The sequence below is a fragment of the Leuresthes tenuis genome, unplaced genomic scaffold, assembly GCF_036924035.1.
Source record: "Leuresthes tenuis unplaced genomic scaffold, fLeuTen1.0.hap1 SCAF_17, whole genome shotgun sequence".
NCBI lineage: Eukaryota > Metazoa > Chordata > Actinopteri > Atheriniformes > Atherinopsidae > Leuresthes > Leuresthes tenuis.
Window position 1 is genome coordinate 3333612 of NW_027325371.1, and position 17350 is coordinate 3350961.

At 41.5% G+C, this 17350-nt stretch overlaps 1 protein-coding gene across 1 annotated transcript in view; it reads left to right on the plus strand.

Annotated features, from left to right (window-relative positions):
• tmem104 (transmembrane protein 104) overlaps positions 1-17350 on the plus strand; it is a 78521-nt gene that overhangs the window by 47717 nt on the left and 13454 nt on the right. The window contains exon 9 of the mRNA XM_072368739.1: positions 15815-15908. Within this exon, the coding sequence (XP_072224840.1) occupies positions 15815-15908 (94 nt within the window). The remainder of the gene's footprint in view (positions 1-15814; positions 15909-17350) is intronic.

Here is a 17350-nt window from a genome sequence, read left to right on the forward strand (position 1 = left end):
ATCCATATAACGGAGTGAACGGGGCTTAGAGGATGCAGCCTCTAAATAAGGCATTATCTGTCTTTATTTCACCAATACTTTAAGAAGAATGAATGAATGAACGTGTGCTATAGCTCTGTTAGCTCATAGCTGCTGTTATGTGGCTACTTGCAGCTATAGGAGAGCTAATGGAGGGATTTCTACACAGGCACTCTACTGGGACCACTTCATCCACACGCCCCCCTGCAGCACAGTTTATTATCTATTGCAATATTAACAAGAACACCACCAGTTAGCATCAATTCGCGGACGGTTCCCCTCTCTGCTTCTGCATCCTTCTTTCCAGGAGCTCCTTTTCTTTATACTCTGGCTCAAAACGGTAAGAACATCCATCTTACTCGAAGTCGTCTAAATCTGATAAATATCCTGCCATGTTGCACAAAACTATCAGCAGCAAACTCTGTGTGAAGTTAGCCGACTGTCACAGAGCACGGAGTGAATAAGCTGTGCTGCAGGGGGGCGTGTGGATGAAGTGGTCCCAGTAGAGTGCCTGTGTAGAAATCCCTCCGTTAGCTCTCCTATAGCTGCAAGTAGCCACATAACAGCAGCTATGAGCTAACAGAGCTATAGCACACGTTCATTCATTCATTCTTCTTAAAGTATTTGTGAAATAAAGACAGATAACTCCGTTATATGGATCTCGAGTAATCTAAATATCTCCAGAAGAGTAGATGAACGTATTTCATGCCAGAAATAAGGTTTAAAAATACCGGAGTTCCCCTTTAAAGCCACCCAACACACGTTTAGACCCAAATCAAGGTCATTATTTATAATATGTCATCAAAATGACATCAAACTAAATAAAACAATCTGTAACTGAACGATGGTAGACGAAGTCACCGGGATGCCACCTCAGTTTAAGCTTTCTTAGCTGTTGCATGTTGCACTGACAGGGTTCAGGTTCACAGTGCACGCTCATATGGGCCCCTTGGCTGGATGGGGCTCAGGTGGAGGAGCTGCTTTGTGGTTTGGTTCCTCTTGATGTCCTGAAGTGTCTCTGCACAAAGCAGCTGTTTTCATGGGAAATTAGAAAGATTAAAGGTGCAAACTAATGGGAGATGAAGGTATTTCATGCCAGAAATAAGTTCTAGGTTTAAATTCCCCTTTAAGCCCCCTTTAAGTGAGCTGAGTCTTTGTTCATCCTGATGAAAAGCAAAGCAAAATGTCTCGTCGAGCTGTCAGAAGGTTGGAAAATCAAGTCAAAGATACACTTTCAAGGTCTCAACTCGAGGTCTTAATTTAAGTGAAATGATGCTTGTGCTTGTAGACGTCATAAATGCTAAAGAAGCAGCAGATTTATTTCAGTCTGTGTGGCTTCTTCTGATTCTCTTGTGAACGACAGTCTTTTCTAACAGTGGGTTTGATGCAGCCAAGGGTTTTAAAGTTGTCTCGTATGAAATCAGTTCTTTAATAAATGAGCAGAAATGGGGGAAAACGTCTGTGATAATTGAAACAATCATCATCTTTCCATCAGGGCATGCCATCAGGCTGCAGTAAGCAGAGAAATAAGGCCCAGAAATAAACGTTTGTAACCAAATATATAAGAGAAAAAATGAGGATAATCTTCAGAAATGAGTTGAAACTGTTTTGATTCTTCTGTCATATTAAAAAGTGTCGTTTTTTACTCTGTAACAGCAGAAACAGCTGATCAGTCCGGTCTCTGAGTGACTTCTTTGCAAAATAAGAGCTTCTTTATTTATTTATAGTTTATTTATTAATACTGCACACCAAAGCATTTGGTAAGCAGCCGAGTTCATTTGCAGTGGTTGTCTCCAGAATGGATTTTCAGGTGCATGAAATGCAGAAAAAGGCGAGTTAGAAAAGCAAATAAAATCAGGATCAGTCTGTAGCTCCACAGCGTCACTGGAGCCTGATAAAATGATGTTATTTCACCCCTTATGGGCCTCAAATCTTCTTAAAAAAGGGTAAAAAAACAAACCCAAAGGAGCATAAAACCTTTTCGAATGAGCCTTAGATAAACGAAGCATATTTCTCACCTCTTTGGAGCTTTAACTTTAAGTTGTCTTGTACCTCTGAGGTTTTTTTTTTTCCCACCAAACAGTTTAATTTGGACCCATTTCTTCTCTCCACGTTGGTACCGATCCTTTGCTTGGTCAGAGCAAAGAACCGCTCACTTTGAGGGCTGGACTCAGGGTTAAGGAGACCGACGGGACTGTCAGAAATGCTGTGAATCCAGAGCCAGTTTTGCATTTTATCTGCTGAATCTGCTGAACAATACAAATAACTGAGCTACAACATTAACTTGAAGTCGACTCAGCAGTTGATGAGCTCGGTGTTGCTCTCATTTCTCTGCTGTTTAATGTTTTATGTATCGCCGGTTTCCCAATGTGCAGCATAAGCAGCGTCGCCGTTCGCAGCTGGATGTACAAACGGTGTTTCTGCAGCTGCTGCTGAGGGTTTAAATGTTATTAGCTGGCATTTATAGATCCTTTAAACAGCTCCTGTAAATCCCGCTTGTATAGCCAATCATAAATACCTGTAAATCTTTGGTTTAGAGAGCACCAACTGTTGTTAAAACAGCATTCAAAGACTAAACTGGTGATATTAAGATGCCAGTTTGTTGGGAAAGCCAAAGCAGTTCTAAGCTGGAGCCAACTTGGGTCAAAATGAGATTCCTTGACTCCAGATGTATCATCCGGCCATTGTTTTCCTCTAATTTGATTTACAATGTGAGTTTAATGTACCACGCCCCCTTCAGACACCGGGAAACTCCTGCAGAGGACAACTAAGTATCATCTAATGCTTCTTAAATTGAGACATTGTTCAAATAATTCGAGAGAGAATGATTTTTTTATTTTTTTATTTAACCAGATAAAAAACCCACTGAGGTCAAGACCTCTTTCACAAGGCAAGTTTATTTGTACAGAACAATTCAACAACAAGGTGATTCAAAGTGCTTCACAGAGACATTAAAACAGAAGAAATAAAAAGCATGATTTAAAATTTAAACAAAAGAAAGAAATAAGAACAATAGATAAAATCAGAAAAAATTATATATATGAAAGATAAAATCAGGAGTTAAAACATGATTCCGTTTTGAAACTCAAGCTTATTCAAAAGCAGTTTCTTCAACCTGGACTTAAATACTGAGAGTTTCAGCTGATCTGAGGCTTTCTGGGAGTTTGTTCCAGACATGTGGAGCATAGAAGCTGAATGCAGCTTCTCCAGGTCTGGTTCTGACTCTGGGAACTGATAAAGAACCGGATCCAGATGACCTGAGGGGTCTGGGAGGTTCATAGTGGGTCAGGAGGTCACTGATGTCTTTTGGACCAGCATCAGAACTTTAAAGTCTATCCTCTGATGGACCAGCATCAGAACTTTAAAGTCTATCCTCTGATGGACCGGCAGCCGGTGGAAAGACCTCACAGCTGGACTGATGTGCTCCACTTTTTTTTTTGAGTGACCTGGCAAAGAAAGGCAGCAACGCACGTCATGCTGGTCAAAAACAGACAAACAACAATAACATTCATGCTCTTAAAAGGCAAGAAAATAAGAAAAAGAGGAACAAGTTCTGCAGTTTTAAGTTCTGCTTGGAGGGCATCCAAGAAGACGGGGCAGAGAAACTGAATGCTTTTTTTCCTGATTCAGTTCGAGGAGCAGAAAGATGCAGAATGTCATTTGAACGCAGTGTACAATGACTTCCGGTTCTCCAGAGAAAAGTGCATAAAAAAAAGTGGGAACTTGGGTTAAAGCCAAGAAGACAGAGAAGAGACGAGCTGAGGAGGTGGAATATGCTGAAAAGGAGAGAAAAGCACAAGCTATGGACCGTCTGAATTCACTGTTGTGTAATTCATTTGATCAAAGTTTATTTATAATTCAAAGTGCTTCACAGCTACATAAAATCACAAGAAGGCAAATAAAATCATTCCAAAAACATAAACAATAATCATTGATTAATTGAATTAAAAGCAAAGAGTGCAGATAAAACACTTTCAGCTGTCATATGCACAGCTAAATGAACTGTTTTGTCAGAGCTGAGGCCTGTTTCACATCTTCTGGAGGACTGTTCCAGATGTTAGGAGCATAAAGCTGAACCGCAGCCTCAGCTTGTTTAATCCTGACTCTGGACACCAGCAGGAGACGCCTCCCTGAGGCTCTCATTAGGCACATTGGGACTGGATAGTGTAGTTGTATGATTCCCACCTTTCATGTGGGAGATCTGGGTTCAAATCCCCTGCATGAAAGGTATTATCTCCAGTAGGGGTCCTTAGGCAAGACCTCTCTGCCTATCTGTAAGTTGCTTTGGATAAAAGCGTCTGCTAAATACATAAAAAACAAAACAAACAAACACATTACCACTGTAGGAACCTTTAGCAGTTCCTAGAACTTTTTCAGGAACAGGGACGTTTTTTCGTGCATTCGGACATGCAGGAACCAGGGACCGCAGCCCTCAGTTCCTGGAACCATTTTAGCTCCTTCAGGGTCTTTTCTGGGTTCCATAGCAACATGACGTAGGTGTTTGGTGGCTGGTAGCTCCGCCCCTTGTCTGAAATGTTTACTCATACGACACGGACCCAACCGGCGCCTGTTTAATAAGTTAAACTTCGTCTCCTTTGTCTGCGGCGCTCTGCTCTCCTTCTTTCCTCCATGAAACGAAGAAGTATCGCCCGCTGCTGGATTCTCCGTCTCCTGACTCTCGCTGTGAGCTCTTCCAGCCTCCATCTTAGACGCCTGATGTGATCGTCCATGATTAATATCACCGCCATGCAGACCGTGAACACGGTGGCCTCCTCGCTCTCCATGCTAGCTTCTTGGTGCTGTTGTTTTCTTCTCTCCTTACTTTTAGGGGTTTTGTTTTGCTGTTGAGTGGCGCTAAAGTAACACTTTCAGTCCCTGTCGAGGCCCCCGACTCATGTGAATGCAAAATGAAACAGTTCCCCTGGGGAAGGACAGGTCTTAGAACTAAATTAGAGGCTGGTTCATATGGCTCTGACAGGTCAGAGATGTACACAAGCAGAGCTGTTTCAAAGCCTATTCTCTGAGCGACAGGAAGCCAGTGCAGGGACCTGAGAGCTGGACTAATATGGTCGTATTTCCTGTTTTTTAAGGAGTTTTGATCTGTTTTCCATCATAAAACTCTTCCTGGCAGCTTTGAAAGATGCTCTATGAATTAAAACAGCCATCAATGCTTATTTTTATGATTTAAGACTAATTCAAGACCACATTAGTTATGTAAGAATGGTGACTGAAGACTGATTTTGGGGCTGCAGCGGTTGGGAATCACAATCTCTCCGTCTCTGGTTGATTATTCGATACCAGGTTGGACCACCATGGAACCATCAGGGCTCTTGCTAATACGATAACTGCTTGTCTGCTGGGTATTTATTCATCAGCTCTGTGCCGTGAGCGTCTGGCTGACCCTACAAAACAGAGCAGAAGTATCTGGTGATTAATTACTGAAATGGTGTGAACGATCAGGGGTCGACTTCGCCCAACTGTGATGGATGAAGAGCCGCCGTAACACGTGGCTCAGGACAAACACGCTCACAGGTGGTGGTTAAGAGGACCGTTGAAACGGTCCGTGAGCTCTAACACCAATTAAATACCTTTTCAGAGTCTCTGCAAACCCAAAACACCCTGAAAGTGAGTGACAGCGGTCGCCTGCTTCGCCAGTTGGTGGCAGGTTGAGATCATTCACCATATCTAAGCCCCGTTAATCTCTTACTTCCAAGATTAACCTGAAGAAAGTTCAGTAAAGGGTCAAAAAAAGGTTCTTAGACAGACTCAAACTGGAGATTATAACGCTGCAGGTTCCCAAACCTCCAGGCCTCTGGGACTGTCTGGCTTTGCATCTGAACCAACTGCTTTCCCTCCCAGTTTTACACCCACTTCCATGTGATAAAGTAAGAAATGGAGAAACTGTTGCAGCGGCAGCAGGTTTTCTGATCCTCTTGCCTCTCTGTAATGATTAAAAACATTTAATCTGTTGAGCCCTCTCGTGATTTGGGAACAAGCATGAGGATTTGAGCATGAATGTGTTGTTGGGAGCTAAAACGATGCAGGTTAAATGCATGTTGGGATACAGGAATCCATCCTTTTCTCACTGCAGCAGTGTCAGCAACCAGCGTGCTGAGCTAAAGTTGAGAAACTATGTTTTCTAACAGCTAATTTGTCCTATAAATGTGTTTCCATTCTTTGAATTTGACAAATAAGTGTTCAGACCTCAGACTAGCCTCCATTTTAAAGGGATACGACTTCAAACAATGCTAATGGATGCCCGTCACCCGCTGATTGATAATTGATGTAATGATTAGTTAACCATCGACAGAGAATGACGTTAACTCTTAGCTAAGATGAGCAAATCTGTGGCATTTTCAATGCGGCGGTGAAAAATCATTAAATATTATCATTATGAAATAAAAAACAGGTACTTTTTCATGTATTTTAACCAGCTTTTATTACACAAAAGGTTGCAATCAACCATCCATCCACTGAGGAGGACAAAAATATCACAATAAGTTAGTCTTAATGTTAACATTCACTGACTTTTATAAGGTTTATTTAGGTCTTTAATTCAGAAAAACAATCATATTTACTTTAATATTACATCACTTCACACACACTCACAGCCAACAAAATAAATCAGTTAATACACAACATACCATTTATCGCAGCCGCTGGTCTCCTTTTCTTTCCTTTTTGCCGCCTCCAGATTGTTGTTGTTGACGTCTTCTCTGGCGATGCGTTCAATGGCTACCGTAATAACTGGTGTTACTTTCAGTCTGCGAGCATTTTCCCCCATTCAGTGTAAAGATCCGGGACATTTTTGAGGACTGCTTTGACTGGGGACAGGTTACTCTTAGCGTGTAATCTAGCCCGGGTTGGTGTGTCATAGCAGTAACACCAGCTGTGATAAAACAGCATCATCTGACAGCCTGAGACTGAGAACAGGTGCAATCTGGGAGCTATAATCTGTGGAAGTTAGCACCAGAGCAGTTTATTTCACTAAAACTGCTGATTTTCTGAACTTTTCAGCAAAAAATAAAATATAAATGTAGGTTTTATGCCTCTGTGTGGCTAAAAGAGTTTTATTTAATCAGTTTTACGTGATTAAATTGGATAAAGATGATGTTCAGCTTGAGTTTTGGCTGTTAAGGGTTCATTTTTCCAGTTTCTGTTTCCGTCATCAACACCTGGACATCTGCTGTGTGATTTAACGCAGTAACACAGACATAATGAAGCTGTTCCTCCAGTCAGACCAGAAACACTCTGAGAGTGAGGAGAGGACCGGTGTTGTGTTGGAAACACACCTTAAACACAGCTGCAGGTTGTCTGAGTTACAGAAAAGAACCGTTCAACTAGAAAGCTTCAGCTAACAAAGTAATGTGGGAACAATAATGTTCATCTTTCAGAAAGGAACAGCAATAACTCCTTAGAAGTTGGTGTATGTCATCTTCATTAGCTAAGCTGTTAGCGTTAGCTGTTAGCTAAACTGTTAGCGTTAGCTGTTAGCGCTAGCTGTTAGCGTTAGCTGTTAGCGTTAGCTTCAGCTAACAAAGTAATGTGGGAACAATAATGTTCATCTTTCAGAAAGGAACAGCAGTAACTCCTTAGAAGTTGGTGTATGTCATCTTCATTAGCTAAGCTGTTAGCGCTAGCTGTTAGCGTTAGCTGTTAGCGTTAGCTTCAGCTAACAAAGTAATGTGGGAACAATAATGTTCATCTTTCAGAAAGGAACAGCAGTAACTCCTTAGAAGTTGGTGTATGTCATCTTCATTAGCTAAGCTGTTAGCGTTAGCTGTTAGCTAAACTGTTAGCGCTAGCTGTTAGCGTTAGCTGTTAGCGTTAGCTTCAGCTAACAAAGTAATGTGGGAACAATAATGTTCATCTTTCAGAAAGGAACAGCAGTAACTCCTTAGAAGTTGGTGTATGTCATCTTCATTAGCTAAGCTGTTAGCGTTAGCTGTTAGCTAAACTGTTAGCGTTAGCTGTTAGCGTTAGCTGCTGCTAAAGGAAGAAATAAATCAATAAATGAGGAATTATCAGAGGTGGAGGGGGGATTTTTACTTTATTATGAAAATCCAAACATCATTTATTCTAAATAGGATCCTCTTTAGGCTGTTTTCTGCAACTCTTTAGTTTGCTTTGACTTTAGATTCATGCATTTAATGTTTGCAGCCTCAGTTTTTGCTGATACATCATCAGTCTGCAGCCTCCAAAGAGCGGTATAAGGACGAATCTCGGTGTTCGTACCCTTCATTGCCTTGGTCACCTTTGCAGTTTCTCATCTCAAACTCAGCCTTTATTGCATCTCACTGAAGTGTGTGATTGCAGCCAGCCAGGTAGCTGCTGCTGAAAGTGTTGTCTCGCACCGCGAAGGAGAAATGGACGATTTTTAGGAATGTCTTTGTTGTCAAACGCTCTCACAGATGGTGGGTGTGCTGCTGCTGAAGAGCAAAACCCATCAGGACGCTCAAGAGGAGGGAGGAGAGGTGGGGACAAATTTGATTCATGCCACTTTTCTCCTGACAGAATGCGTTTTTGTTTATTGCAAAACGTATTAAACTGAACATTTCTGTGCAGAGGAAGCAGAAAATACAGACACATTATGTACGGTGGGCTACGAGCGGTAAGTAAGACGGAGATGAGATCGCCCAAGCAGCCTAAACAAAGTATTAAATGAATAAATGCATTGAATCCAAGCCTTATTGAATTTGTCTGTGTCATGAAATTCTAGTTACGTTCCTCTAGAACTCAGCCAGGCGGCGTTTCCTGAAACAAAGACCGTCCTCTATCGTATCGTCAGAGTTTAAAAAGGTCATCATGAGGCGTAGCGTTGTTGCAGTGTGACAGAACTGGGGGGGGGGGACGCCTGAAAAGCTCTCAGCTCAGCAGAGCTGCAGCGTGGGACAAAAAAAGCTGATTTATTGTTAGTTTTCCTCTGTTTTACTGTTGTGACGGTGTTCACAGCCACTAAATACGCCTCTAAAATCATCAAGACTGCAAGAGACACTTCGGGATTCTCTCGTCAACAACTATGTTGCAAAAACAGGCTGAAAAATCAGGTTATTTGATGCAGCGGGGCAGCTCCAGGTGGCAGATTTACTGCAGACAGTATCAGTGACTTCTTTCTGTGGATATAAATTGTCCAGAATCACAAAGACCCTTGTTCTGGGAACAGCTGAATTATTATAAAGCTGGATTATCTTCAGTCACTTTGTAGCAGACGACAGTAACTGTTACAGCTGCAGAAAGTATTAAAACTGAGTGTTTTCTTTAATTTCTGGACCTTTCTTTGTCATTTCTGCCTCTCTTTATGCTTATTTTTCTTTTTAGAGCTCCTGATTGTTCGTTACTCGGCTAAATCGGATGAATTAGATCTAAATTCGGTCCCAACCAACCTTAAGTTTAAACACAACTCCGACTGAGACTCTGTTAAAGCTGAAGCTGAAGTTGGCTTCCAATATGCAGCAGCTGAATTATTATAAAGATGGATTATCTTCAGTCACTTGTAGCAGACGACAGTAACTGTTACAGCTGCAGAAAGTATTAAAACTGAGTGTTTTCTTTAATTTCTGGACCTTTCTTTGTCGTCTCTGCCTCTCTTTATGCTTATTTTTCTTTTTCGAGCTCCTGATTGTTCGTTACTCGGCTAAATCGGATGAATTAGATCTAAATTCTGTCCCAACCAACCTTAAGTTTAAACACAACTCCGATTGAGACTCTGTTAAAGCGTGAAGCCGAAGTTTATTTCCAAAATGCAGCAGCGGGGGCCCATTTATTTCCTCTTAACTGCTGGATCAGAAGCGCCGTCCTCTGCTTGACTTGCTTTCTGATGCAGCAGATTATCTCAAACAGGCAGTCGATGGAGACAGATGTTTCCACGAGATTTCGCTTTCTTCAGAAGGTTGCACGGTTTAGACCTTAATTTGACCAAAAGAATACGACGTATTAGATTTAATGCTATAAAGACACAATCCCGACAGTCATGAAGAGTTGAAAGTGAGGTACGTTTGTCCCCAGGTGCTGCTTCCCTCGTAGAATAATACTGGCTGATTTACGGTGTTCACAGCACTTCTTCCCGTGTTACAGCCTTATTCACAAATGGATTAAATTCATCTTTTAGCTTAAAATGACAAAGGGAAACAAGTTTGTTTGAAACTTTGCAAATTTACTAAAAATAGAGCATTTACATAAGAATTTGCAGGGTTTGCTCTACTTTGTTGAAGCACCAATTACAGCCTCGAGTCTTTTTAAGTATGATGCTCCAAGCTCCGCCCACGTTCTTCTTTGCAGAACCTCTCAGGCTCCATCGGGTTGGATGGGGAGCTGTTTTCTGATCTCTCCAGACATGTTCAGTCGGGTTTAAATCAGGGCCACTCGAGGACATTCACAGAGTTGTCCTGAAGCTTTTTTATCTTGGCTGCCTGCTTCAGTCCGACTGAATCATCACGGCTGTCTCTGTGCATCGCTGCATTCATCTTTCCCTGGACCCCGACTGGTTTCCTGCTTCCTGCTGCTGAAAAACATCCCCTCAGCATGATGCTGCCGCCTCCATGCTTCACTGTAGAGCCTCCAGACATGACGCATTCAGGCCAGAGAGTGAGATCTTTGCTTCATCGGACCAGAGGATGTTATTTCTCGAGGTCTGAGAGTCTTTCAGCTGCCTTTTGCCATGTTTCTGACGTCCAGGCCTGGCTGCAGAAGTGGTTTGTCCACGTCTTGCTGCTCAATAATGCAGGAAAAACAACGTGGAACTTTTAAATGTCATGCTGAAAATGAAACGACTATTTAAAGAACTGGGTTAGTGCGGTAGTTTCAGTAACTGAGACTCAAGATTAGGGCTTGTAAACACTTGAATCTCAGCAACTTTCTCTAATAAACTGTGAGGTGAAGCTAAAATATAAGGTGTTTCCTTGTAAAACTGTTAAACTATGACTTAAAAATAAGATTTTCTGGTGTGCGCCACAGAATCTCGACATTTAAAATGTGACTTTTCTCGATTCCTCTGTCTGTCCACACCCACTCACACTTCTTCTCAAAGCTTTGCCCCTAAACTCTGGGTCCTCTTGTGATCTGATTTGTATCAAAGACTCCCTTTAAACCCTCTTTAAACCTGCCCTGGGAGCACATACATCTTCCACCGCCCAGTTTATGTCCTCATAGTCTGGTTAATGGACTTTCTGTGTGGTCTGACATGATGGAGCTCATTTAGCTCCGTCTTTCACTCGTGACGTTAGTATCAGGTCATATATGGTCATTAAGGGATGTTTTTAAGGAGAATTTACTAAACAAAATGCATGAAAACACATTGATGGGTCGAAATAGATGCCGGTCCTGTTTGATTAGAGTCAGACCTCATTAACCAGCGATCATCAGTGCTTTCTGAAGCGTCGATTTTCACTTTCATTTCTCAAAATATAATTTGTGGCGACATGCGGAAGGCTTTAATGTGGCTGCCGTAGATCCATCTGAATAAATAAAAAGGAAAAAACATCATCTAATGGAGGACTTTAATGTACCTTTTGGTAGAAACTGGACAAACACGCTTTATTATGTTAAATCTCAGAGATTCTTCTTACATTTCTGCCACATTAGGTTGGTTTTCACCTAAAATGCATTTATGTGTGAATACCTTTCAGCAAATGAAAACCTTTTTTATTTATTAAATCTACAAAAACTGTTGGTCATTCGTCTTTGTACATACACAGAAGCTTTAAAAAAGGCTCATTTTAGATGTTTAAACCCTGAATGTTTGTGAAATCTTTAATTTTTCAAACAAATAATTTCAACTGACTACTTTTATTGTCAAAATTTTTGATTTAATGCAGTTTCCCTGATGTTTTTGATCCTTTTACCTTAACTAATGCCACTTTTATGTCTTTTATTTTACTCATTTTGCACATATTATGAAGCATTTGTGAGTCAAAATGCTCAGGTTTTATTTTTCAAGTGGATTTGAAGGACTTTTTTCATTTTACTTGGTCAATTTGATTGATTTTTGTGTTTATTTTCCTCTTTATAAAAGAGAGGCGTTTTTTATTTAAGCTGCAACACTTTCAGCACTCATTTTTTCAGATGTGCCTGCAGATTGCAAACCTCTCACAGGAGAATTTGCTGCTCATTTTTGCAGCATATATGCGAACTCCTCTCGGCACAGTCGACCTTTTTGCTTACAAAGCTTTAAAGATTAAAAGCATCTGACATTTGGCTTGTTTTGTAGAATTAAAGGAGAAGCTTTAGGTTAAATATCCACAGAATGAGGCATCGTAAAAGTCCCTTTCTGTTCGTGTCACACTCAAAGCCAGCGAGGGAATATCCATTTAAATAAAGATTACATTTAAGTGCTAACTAATAAGCATGCAAAGACTTTTATAACTAATAACGCAGGTACTAAGTGCATGTGACGGCCTGACAAGGAAACATTAAGTGTGACTAAATGTGTTTAAAACTGAGATGCATCTAAAATTAGAAGCAGGTTGATGCCATGCTGTAAATTACAGTCATTTTTAGTCAGAAAGCTTGAAAGCGGCCGACCACAAAGACACATTCAGGGCTGAAATACTGCTGTCTGTCAGCCAGATGCTATTAATTCCCTTTCTGCTACCGACGCATCTCCCCTCATAACGGTTCATTCATTACGTCCAATGGTTGGTGCAGATTTATGCTTTGGCTTGGACACTTTGCCAAGAAGACAGCTGGTAATATTTTGATATATAGACACGTAGATTGTCTATTCGTACGTCTGCTCGACACGTACTCGGCCCTAAATCCCTTCTCTGACTTTTTAAGCTGCCGTTTAACGTTTTAACCTGTTTTAGTTTGAGTTTGAGCTCCAGTAACCGGTAATGATTCTTTGATTTGAGTGTGGCAGTTCGTTTAACTCCTGGTTTTTATAATTCTGTGCTAAATCATTACTTTACCTTTACATAAAAGGTTAAAAATGACCCCACAAAGGGGGGTTATTGCTTGGTTTATGGTTGCTGCTGTCGTCTACCGACTCTTCGTCATATTTTCACAAATTTAACTCCATAAACTCATAAATTTCCTTCTTCCCGCTGATGTTAAAAAGTGACAGTGAGTGTATGAAAGTTCACAAAGATTCCTTCATTACTTACTTATGAGTATAGAAACGTCACCATGAATGTGTTTGACTGGAGCTCATTTCTGCTCTGCTGGAAGCTGCTTTGTAATTATTTCATGTGATTGTTCTCCAGTTTTGGGCCTGACTTTTCTAGAAGCTTCCTGAGGGGAAATAGGGTCTTTAGAGCTCCATTTAAGGCCTTTTTCTCTGGTTGTTTTTGGAGATGAGAACACTGAAGCATTGCTAGTTTCAATAAATAAGCTTAAATGATGATAAAAGCTGCTGAAATTACATAGAAAATGAATTATGCCAAGACATAAATGTTTAAACTTGTGCTGATTATTTACTTTAAATAGTTTTTGTTATTTAATTGGAATATTTTTAATTTCCCTCTATGTTTACTTGTTACTCCTGTAATCATTTCTGTATTACTTTCCTTTACATCGTGTTAAATGTCCGCCTCCTCGTGTGCATAATGAAGCAGAAAATGTCTGGTGAAATCAAAATAAAGTAAAGAAATTAATCATTTGGAGGGAATAAATAGATCAACACCATGGAAAGGAAGAAATGAACAAAGATAGAAATTAAATATATTCCATTTAAAAAGATAAATGACTTACAAAGTAAATAATTAGATGAAAGCCTTTATGCTTTTGGTTCATCTTATTTATTTGGTTTATGGCAGTTTCAGCCCTCCACGGTCGTGCATCTTCAGATTTTTGCAGCTTGTCGCTTGTGGTGAAGCAGCTGGAAGTGAAAGTGTCACTTTCTCGGGTCACTTTCTGCATGATGCATCAAAACCAAACCAAAGCAAATATAAGCTCAGTTATATGATGGGTTATCTACGTCCTGCACCACTTCTTTTGTTTCTTTTCCACCTGTGTGGTGTAAATTTCTCTGGTTGCGTCACCGCTGTCAAGGATGAAGCCTGTAGTGACTGAAGGGTGGAGTTAACTCAGGGTGCAGTTAACTCGAGTGACTGTAGGGTGCAGTTAACTGGGGTGACTGTAGGGTGCAGTTAACTCGGGGTGCAGTTAACTGGGGTGACTGTAGGGTGCAGTTAACTGGGGTGCAGTTAACTCGGGTTATGACTGTAGGTGCAGTTAATTCAGGGTGCAGTTAACTCGGGTGACTGTAGGTGCAGTTAATTCAGGGTGCAGTTAATTCAGGGTGCAGTTAACTAGGGTGACTGTAGGTGCAGTTAATTCAGGGTGCAGTTAACTCGGGTGACTGTAGGTGCAGTTAACTCGGGTGACTGTAGGTGCAGTTAACTCAGGGTACAGTTAATTCAGGGTGCAGTTAACTCGGGTGACTGTAGGTGCAGTTAACTCAGGGTGCAGTTAACTCGGGTGACTGTAGGTGCAGTTAATTCAGGGTGCAGTTAACTCGGGTGACTGTAGGTGCAGTTAACTCAGGGTGCAGTTAACTCAGGGTGCAGTTAACTCGGGTGACTAAAGGGTGCAATTAACTCAGGGTGCAGTTAACTCGGGTTATGACTGTAGGGTGCAGTTAACTCAGGGTGCAGTTAACTCGGGTTATGACCAAAAACTGCATTCATCTGCAGTTTGTGCAGGTCAGACACGATATTGAGGGGGCTACTTCATTCAGAGTCACAAGAACTGTAAAGAACTGTAAAGCAGCTCATTTCTAACTCTGTTCTTATCAGTCTTTGAATATTCACTAACAGTTAACCTCTGTTAGAGGATATATTTAGCCCTTTAGGTGTAGCGTTGCATTGCTGTCTTTATGTCTACCCTGTGCTGTCGCATCCATGTCAGGCACTGAACTGAAATTTTAGTCTGTGTCCTCCCTGAAGAGTGCGATGGTACCAGTGTGTGTCTGTCCTACTTGAAACCCTGCGGGCTGCTCTTCAGATGAAATGGCACTCGAGTGACTGCCTCAGAGATCACACGCCACTCAAACTGTGCAGTCAGACCTCAGAGTGTCGGAGGACAGGGATGGAGGGGAAGAAATGGGCGAGTGGAATAAGTTTTCAGGCGTGGAGGGGCAGGAGTGGAGGGAACTAATGGGGTTGGAGCTACAGTAGCTGAGCCACTGCCGCTGATTGCAGCTCTTGATAAAGAAAGTATCTGATAGGCAATCAGAGCTGAGGTCTGGAAAGATTTGAAATTTTCTGAGCTATAGATCGGTCCACCTCTTCATCTCCTCACCTGTATCTGAAAAGTGCTGAAGGGAATCTGACAGGATGCAGCTTGGCAGGAGTTTCAAAATTGCATGTCAAGGACGAATCACAAATGAACACAACAGCAGCTGCTTCCCAAAGTTTACTGAGGTCAAGAAAACTCTCAGAAGTTTGATTGTGCCCAAGTGCAGCTGTGAAAAGTGACCGTAACGTTTAGGAAAATGCAGCAGATTGTTGTGCTTTAGCACCTGAAATCGTGTTAAACGCCTAAATACGGCCTCGTAAGTCAGGATAACCTTGAATTAATACCTGTTCTGCAATCTGAGAAAGGATTAAAAAACATGAGAGCTGTTTCTGAGGTGGAATTACACACAGCAGGTCATATTCATCTCCAGTAAATCAAACTTACTTAGCGCTGACATTCTCAGCATTATTCATGGTGGCTGACATTTTATTGCTCTCCTGCCAGCTCTCATCAGCTGATAGCGGGACAGGTTCCTCACTTTAAGTCTGCTTTTAGGAGACGTTGACTTTCACTGCTGTGTGACCATTAAAAGTTATTTTTGTCTCTTTTTTCCTCCTTGCAGAGTGTGTTCATTGTTACGTTGGGGCCTTTCACCTTCTTCAACGCCCAGAAGACCAAATATCTGCAGATTCTCACCTCTCTCATGCGCTGGATTGGTAAGAAGACGCCACACATTTCCTCACTGATGCTGATTTAGTCTTCGGCAAACACGACTTGACTGGCTTTGAGCCTCTTTCTTTGCTACCCACACATATTTCCATTTTATCTGTCTCCCTCCTCGCTGCTCTCAACCAATCCCTCCTGCCTCCGCCTGTGTGGCTGCCGCGGTCGGGTCCGTCCATCATGGTTCGGTCCTGCTCTGTGTCTTTGATTCCCATCTCCTCTCATTCCTCAGCCTGACGGGCTTGACAGCCCGTCCCAAGCTTGATTGGACCGTCACTCACAGGGCGACGGGTGAAAATAAACCGCCTGTCCTGGACCTGCTGTTAAAATCACAACACCACTGAATCATGGCGCTCAAACAAACACCAGCAGCATCCATTCACTGTCCACTCCCCGGCTGGCTAAATAACACCAGGGCTTTAGCTGCACCTCTCACTCTGGCTCTGTGTAATTGATTGTTGGTGTCACTTTGCTGCCTCCTCTTTACAGCACAGCTTAATGATTCAAAATGGCTCCAGTGGAAGCTTTGTTTCCATCATGTGTTTGTGCAGTAACATGAGAAAAGTAACCCTACAAAACAGCACACAAAAGCCTAAAGTTAGCGGCCTCGGCATTAATTACAGCATATTGTAATGAAACATTCTGATTTGCTGTGAAAACAGCACATAAAAGCCTAAAGTTAGCGGCCTCGGCATTAATTACAGCATATTGTAATGAAACATTCTGATTTGCTGTGAAGAACAATGAGCATTTTATGCTAACATCTACAAGGTGTGAGAGCATTTACTCCATCCTACTAATTTCAGGCAGTTCCACTCAATTAAATCATAGTTTTAAAACACAATTAGGTTCGTTTTAATGGGACTTTGACCAAAAAACACAATGCTCTGGGGTTTTCCACAGAAATATGGCACTGAGAGGCTGATGTGAGCACTTTTAATTGGACATTACTGCTCACTTTAGAGTGTATTTATTCCCTAAGTTACTGTAGGGAAAGTGAGAGCAGCTCAACCCTCCAGAAAGTGGGAAAAAGTCACAAGAGGAAGACATTCGTCGTAGTAAATGTGCAACATTTGTTGTCTCCTGTTTGGTTTTAATGGTCTGAATTATTTCCCTACATGTTGATCCCTGCAGGAAAAGTCTGATTAAATGGAAACCTGGTCTAAATTACAGAAAAATGACATTTGATTAGCAACAACAGCGGAGACACGGAGCAGAATTTATTAAAAATTCAGTTTTTAAGCCACAGAAAATGAGTTTGGACTAGATAATGGTTAATGCTGCCATATCAGGTTATCAGTTCCCAGTTTGGCTGTCTGGCTCCCACATTATGAAGAGCTACTTCGGTGTAATCATAATCAGAAGTGATAGATGACTCTTATTTTTTTATGTGTATATATGTTTTATATCCTCTGAAAATGGGGACAAAAACGAC